We start from the raw sequence: 6,916 nt of genomic DNA on the forward strand, positions 1-6,916 counted from the left end.
GAAGGCGAGAGGAACTAGGAGCTCATCTCTCCTCCCATGGCTGCCTCGTGGATCTGGAGGTGCAGGCGGCTCGAGCGATGCAAGCCGGCGGCGAACTAGGTGCTCCACTCTTTCTCTCCCTCTCTTAATTTCTTCCTCACACGTATTTTACTTTGCTATTATATGGATTTCTAAACTTGACGTGTGCAGATCTGACATAGAAGAGAGGAAGAATAATTTTAGCTAAGAGTGGAATTTAGAGTTCAAAGAATCAGTTGATGATATTGACCAAAGAGCGATTTTTGTTACAGTTCCTCTGAATTAGTAAACCAGAAGGACTAAAACATCATCAGTCAGCCATTGTTGTTAGATTGATGTTGCCTTGATTACCACTTTGTTTGGTGGCTACACTATAAATTCTTGAGATATAGTGCAATGGTTGATAGTTTGTTGCATAATGATATTGATTCTGCTGAACTAATACTCTCTTTGTATATCTAGGATTCCTACTAGAACATGTCCTTCCAAATTGCGACAATGATCTTTCTACTCATGAGTAGTCCTTTTTTATACTGAATTTTGATGCATACTATGTGGCTGGGCGACCCGCTCACCTGAAGCTCCCTCGATTTCCATTCGATTCTACCTGTTTATGTAGTATTTTCACCATTAGGTTTCCATTGCTTGGCTCCTAACGGCATGATGCCTCATTTAGATTTTCTTATCTCGGTGTGTTTGTAATGTATTCAGAAAATTAGTTTGCTTTTTTTGCTCCCTGGAGAATGCATCCTCAATTAGTATGATAGCAGTCAAGCAAAAATGGCTTACTACTGATACAGATATAACTTCGATTATTAGCAATCAAGCAAAAATGGCTTACTACTGATATAGATATAACTTCGATTACTCCTACTTTGTTGTTTTATTCTTTCTGGACTTTATATAGAATTTATCATTTTCAGTTGATGCGCTCTGAATGAAATATTATATCTGAGGGAACATGAAACTTGCAGATCATGCTATGTTTTAGCGCTCATGGAGTTCCTCTGGCATACGTTGAGTCTGGTGATCCTTACAAAACATATATGGAAGGCTATGGATCTTATCATGGATGAGCTCGAAAATATAGGAATTTCAAATCCATGTATACATCACACTCATACCCGGTATGTCACATAACCAACTTCAGTTGTCCTTGGCTTGTGAATTCACCATCCAAATATTTTCTTTTACTGGAGAGCACATAAAATATATGGAGAATCAAAGGTGAATGTAAATGAAACACTCCCTGTGTGTTTGCATGCACATGATCAGTACCTCAATTTACCTTTGTAGTAATGCTAGGATACAAACGTTACCTGTAATCAGTTTTTGGCCATTTCATACGTATGTCGTCAAGATTCTGTTCTGGCGTAGAATATTCAGTTTAGTTTAGTTTGGTGACTTTGGTCTGCATTTGTCCCAGATTCTGTTCTGGTAGAGAATATTCAGTTTAGTTTGGTCTACGTTTGTCCTAGAGGGCGATTGTTTACAGGTCCGGTGCTTATGTCAGTTATTAATTAGTCAATATTTTGTTCTGATGTAGAATATTCAGTTTAGTTGGTCTGCATAGGTCCAGTGCTTATGCAAGTTATTATTTAGTCAAGACTCTGTTCTGATGCAGAATATCTAATAACTTGCCACTTAAGTTGTTTCTACAAACTAAAATTTGAACTTTAAAACTGATCTAGCCGTAGTTTTTGCAGCAAGAATACCATGACTTCTCTCGGCTATCGTGATTTTTCTTTGTAGACTTTCCATGACTGGACAAAATGTATGTTGTGGAGAAATTATAAAGAAAGAATTCCTTATTTGACACTGTTTTAAATTTCGTTTCCCTATTTAACATCGAAGAAATATTTCTTCCCTATATAACACCAACTTTAAATTATGTTCCCAATATAACACTTCAGTACATTTTTTGACCTAATGATATTAAATGACATGTGAAATGACAAGTTTACCCCTGGCACTAGAAGGACCTAAGTCAGGTCAAAGTCATTCTCATTAGCTTCACCCGGCCCACAATCCGCTTGCACAAGAACACCGATGTTGGAATTAAACCCAACTCGTCTGTGTCCGTGTCTTGTACGCATACATGTGTATGCTAGAGTTTGATACTCTGAAAAGGCTAGATTGTGTTGGCAGCTGATATATAGGTACACTGAACCGTCACCCTAATCAGAAATACTAGCAATTAAAAATCCCAAGGCATGATACGGTAAAAAAAAATAAAAAAAATCCAAAGGCACGACACGGTCCTTTTGTAATCAACTCGGCGTGTCCTCATATTGTTCGCGTGTGTCGTGTGCGTGTTTCGTCGAGTCGAGCCATCAAGCAAGCAAGTCGGCGGCCATGTTGTTTTATACGTGCTTGTGCTATGTGCAAGCTAGCTTAAGAAATCCATCCATTAGGGAGTTAGCTGTTTGGTACTCGTACGTGTGATCTCTAGGAATATGACGCCATTCTGTTACACTAACCATGGATTCCACCCTTAAATAGGACACCAAAATAAATAAAAGAACTGAATAGATGTATGAGGGTAAAATTGTCATTTCACGTGTCATTTAACATTGTTTGCACAAAAAATAGATGAAAGTGTTATATTGGGAACAAAATTTAAAGGTTGTGTTAGAGAGGGAAGAAATATTTTTCCAGTGTTAAATAGGGAATAAAAGTTTAAGCCAGTGTTAAATAAGGAATTCTCTCAACTATAAATCACCTCACAAATTGTTGTAATGTTGTGCAGAAACTGAACAGGGACAAGCACATGCAATTATATGCTGTGGTAGATTTCAAAAGAGACCCATGGCCCAGAGTAGTTTTGCGCAAATGAAGGATACCAGGCTGACCCATAGAGCATGAGACCCTCTTTGTCAGGGGCCACCTTACTTGTATGGCCTCAGGCTGAGGGGACCCTTCTAATTAAGGTGGTTACTACTTACTTGCTGATTTGAGCCTAGAACAGAATGTCATTTCGTGCTTGTCAGTCGGATCTCATGTTTAATCTACAGATCTTTTTAGTCAGTTTATTTGCAAACCAGTTGAGAGTTAGTACCTGGGAAAATGAACATTTTTCTACCTCAAATTTGCATACCAGTATCCTTGTCTAATTTAAGATTACTTTTCTTATTGTGAAGAAGATTTGTGCTGCTGCCGCGTTCTTCAGTTTCTGGTGTTTTAGATGTTAGCTCATTATTGAGATAGTTCTGGTACGTCCATCTTCTGAAAAATATGTAAATTTTGTTTTCTGGACGTTGTTGCAGATCCTATGCGCCTGCCTCCTTCCTCCAGCTGCGTGAAGGCTAACGTGAGGAGCTGACGAGCTAAAGAAGGAGCTGGAGCAGGACTGTAGGAGGGAGGTACACTAGGGGCCGGAGCAGGACAACCATTGTTTCAGATCCACTTGACTCATCCCAAGTGGTTGCAATGTAATTTTTATTTACACACATAATGATAAGAGACTTATTTTTTCCAAAAGATTAGATTCATAGTTTAAAAAAGGATACAAAAATATGAAAATAAGAGCTTTCGTTCATAACATTTGTACAAAATGTCCCTTTCCATAATGAACTTGGTTTCTAATCACACACATGTACTGCTACATGATCCTATACGTGCTGTCTGAATTAAGTGAAAGGATATTGGCATTTTATCTACCGGTTAATCAGGACTTATTGACAGGGACTTTGATAATTTCTTAATCTTGCACGGGTTCTCACCATTGAGATTGCATATCTGGTCCTTACATCAGATATGCTTCTAGATCTGAAGTTATTCCAGCCTAACTGTTTTTTTGTTTGATTATTCTATTATTTCTTTTGAGTAATACCGACTGACTTACTGGTCGTCTGAAGCTTTCATAGAAGCATTTGTGTGTTCTCGAGCTTAGGTGTAAGGAGTTCAAGGGCAGTGATAGAATTTTGTGATCTGCTTCAGACGGGCCTGCCGCTGAAAAATGATCCTTAACTCATTAGCTATCTTGATCTTCAGCATGTTTGGTTAGTAAGGCACATTATTTTGGCCCGAGCTTGTGGTATCGCAATGACAGGTGGGCCGGTGCTGCTCCTGGTCCCGCTTGTCGGCTGCCCTGGGTTAGGATAATAGGGGCATGGTTTATATTGTCTATTCTTTCTGCTTGATCAGCTTACAATCAGATTGGTGTAGTGGAGCTAAAAATACATTGGCTGGTTGTCTCTTGGTTTGGCAGAAAGCGCAGCATGTCAAATTGATCGGTGTCCATCTCCCTCAATTTCTGCATATTTATATTTGGGAAGTGAACCAGGCTACTCATCGATTAATAAAAGCTTTATAGTTCTGTTCTCCTTCCATTATTTCTTCATTATTATTCATTTATTCTCTTAGATTAAAGGTATTATTGTGATGATGTCCTGTTGTTCTGTAATGTATTTTTGATTTTTTTTTCTGTGATTGTACTCAATGGTGCTTGCAGGTCCATGGACATTGTCATAATGGTCACCTTATCGCAGTGTGTTATTTTTGGATCTCATATTCCTCAAGGTAATGGACAAGAATTTGTGTACTCGCTTGGCTAATGTTTTACTAGACCTAAAGATTTTCCCTGCTCTGCTCTGTTAGGCGCTCCATTCTCTGATTCGATGTCTGACGATCTGAGAAATAAGAGGAGGAATAATCCAGCAGAAGAATTTGGTGAAGAAGAACAAGGTGATATTTCTCTCGTGTGAACACAATCAATTGTTTTCTTGATGTTATCACCCATGTGTTAATGTTGTAGAAGATTTATCATTTGACTTCTTCTTTTAGGTTTAATTTGTGTTTAGTTAATGCCCACAGATTGTGATGTTCATATATGGGGATTTTTTTTGTCAATTTTGTTGCTTCAATATGTAGGTGCTACTGCCCATGTGGGATATCTAATAGGTCAGACTGGTTTGCTAGCTTAATTTTTTAGCTTGATGTTCTCATTTAGGGGTGTCCTCTTCAGCTGCATCTTTTGTGCAGCTCCAAAATTCTATGTTTCAAAGCACTTATTTCCATATTCTGTTTATTATTTTTAAGTCATGAAAACTCTTTTTGGTCTGCTTGATCACTCCACTTCCATGTTTATCCTTGCAGAAAAGAATACCTTTATCCTGATAGGCATGGAAACACCGGTTCGCATTGAGTGCATCATCGCCAATCAGCTACTATGTATGGTCAGCGGACATGCATGCTTATTCCTGTAACATGTCATTACTCTATCTCCTTAGCCTTTCTAACTTTTAAGATTTGATCAATTCTTTAGAAGTTCGTACAGATCTAGAAATATTTGGTTTTGTTGGTCGAATCCATTACCTGTATGTCCTTATTTATTTTATTGTTCGAACAAGATATCAGATCACCTACATTCATTATTCTTGGTTACAGTCTCATACTAAAGTAGTCTAAAATGGTCTGAATAGTTGTAGTAATTCATAAATATTTTCAGTGTAGTTCTTATTTGGTTTCTAGGCATAGAATTTACTTCAAAATTTTGGTCTTTATTTGGTTAGTAAGGCTCTAGAATAAAACAGACCAATGATATATATATATACAAACAGACACAATAGGAGTTAACTGGTACCTAGCTTTTGAAACCTCTGATATATACAAAATATTATTTGAGTAGAACAGGAGAGATGCAATCTTATGGATATTTCCGCATTTGTAAGAAACTTTCCAGCTTGGCAAGAGGGCTTGACTAGCCATGTGTAGGACTCAGCCATGCTGCCTTCCAAATGATTAGTCATTGGTGTTTTCTTATGTTCCTGTTAGCCCAAGTGCATCAGATAAGTAGACTGTTATGTTGAAAAAAGGAAAGAGACTACTCTTTTGTTACTTACAGTACAGATATATGCTATAACATCAGAGAGCAATGGATATAGAAGAAATATGTAAACAGTTGTCCCTAGAAGAAATATGCAACTACTTATTCATGTTACTTAATTAATAACGCATCTATATCATTACATACACATACTGAATGTGCCTTTTGAGAGTGAGCTTCTGTCAGTACCTCACACTTATCTTATATGCCATTCCAACTATCTGTTGCAGTAGAGAGCAAGGGACATATAAGAAATCTCCAGGCAGCTTCACTTAGATGCATCATCTTCTGCTAGGAGTCAGCTTGAAGAACGGCCTTCTCAGGTTAATTCTTGGGTCAGTGTTTTGGCTTTTCTCCATTGGTTCGTAAAAACCGCATGGTAACTTGACTTTACAGAGAACCTGCTGCACTATAACTTTGGTTTAATCTGTCGATAATGCCCATGAGTATATTCTTAGTGTATGTTTGACCAGATTGTTTTAACTTGTGTTGTTCCTATGCTTCAGGAGACTGCAACTGACATGCTGGATGGGGAATAACCAAATTTGTGGACAAAGACACAGTTCATCGCAAGGGGTGGTGTTTAGGATATGTACACAAAAGAGGAAACTTTTTTTGTACAGAACCAAATTATATGATGTATTTGACCACTATTTCTAAGAAATGTTCATCATGTATTAAGTACATTTTATTGTGTCACTTTTTTTTGAGGGGTAGCTTTATTCATCAAACATCACAAAGTGTGCGATAGAGTTCATCAAACCAGGCTTTATTGTGTCACCTATGTTTACCTTCTTTTTAGCGTAAGCTATTTGGACTTTCTAATTGCAGGCTCAGTTATTTGACCCACCGATGTTCTAATTTGTTGCATAATTACATTAAGCAACTATTTACATTTCATTCTTTGTTTGTATTTTTTTAAAAAAACTTATGCCTTCATGTTCCTGAATAACACAACAAATTATGCATGCTCAAGTATATATTTTGAAGGACAAGTCTATTCTTTTTTATAAAAATAGTTACAATTCGTGTCCTATGTGATTGCTCAAGCATATAGTAACCTATTCATGT

The 6,916-nt window shown here is 37.4% G+C and overlaps 1 protein-coding gene across 11 annotated transcripts; it reads left to right on the forward strand.

Moving 5' to 3' along the window:
* Nucleotides 1-6,692, forward strand: LOC119354968. 11 transcript variants are annotated; one of them, XR_005171372.1, is made up of 10 exons: nt 1-99; nt 993-1,145; nt 2,768-2,948; nt 3,285-3,449; nt 4,229-4,294; nt 4,472-4,539; nt 4,618-4,704; nt 5,116-5,190; nt 6,076-6,168; nt 6,352-6,673. XR_005171372.1 is itself a non-coding variant. In XM_037621737.1 (5 exons), the coding sequence occupies exons 1-4, from the start codon at nt 4,476-4,478 to the stop codon at nt 6,119-6,121; spliced, it is 303 nt and encodes a 100-aa protein (XP_037477634.1). In that variant the 5' UTR covers nt 4,304-4,475; the 3' UTR covers nt 6,122-6,168; nt 6,352-6,692. The 11 variants fall into 11 exon arrangements, 1 of the variants encoding a protein (XP_037477634.1); XR_005171369.1 differs by having other exon boundaries at nt 3,285-4,294; nt 6,352-6,692; XR_005171368.1 differs by lacking the exon at nt 4,229-4,294 and having other exon boundaries at nt 5,116-5,228; nt 6,076-6,180.
* The last annotated feature ends 224 nt before the right edge of the window (nt 6,693-6,916 follow it).

This window comes from Triticum dicoccoides, chromosome 2A, assembly GCF_002162155.2.
Source record: "Triticum dicoccoides isolate Atlit2015 ecotype Zavitan chromosome 2A, WEW_v2.0, whole genome shotgun sequence".
In the NCBI taxonomy this organism is placed as follows: domain Eukaryota; kingdom Viridiplantae; phylum Streptophyta; class Magnoliopsida; order Poales; family Poaceae; genus Triticum; species Triticum dicoccoides.

Bases quoted from the DNA above. Each gene is read 5' to 3' on its own strand.
- LOC119354968 (XM_037621737.1), top strand. From the start codon at position 4,476: ATGGACATTGTCATAATGGTCACCTTATCGCAGTGTGTTATTTTTGGA. The intron at 4,705-5,115 runs GTGATATTTCTC...TTATCCTTGCAG, and splicing joins ATTTGGTGAAGAAGAACAAG to AAAAGAATACCTTTATCCTG. The intron at 5,222-6,075 runs GTAACATGTCAT...TATCTGTTGCAG, and splicing joins GGACATGCATGCTTATTCCT to TAGAGAGCAAGGGACATATA.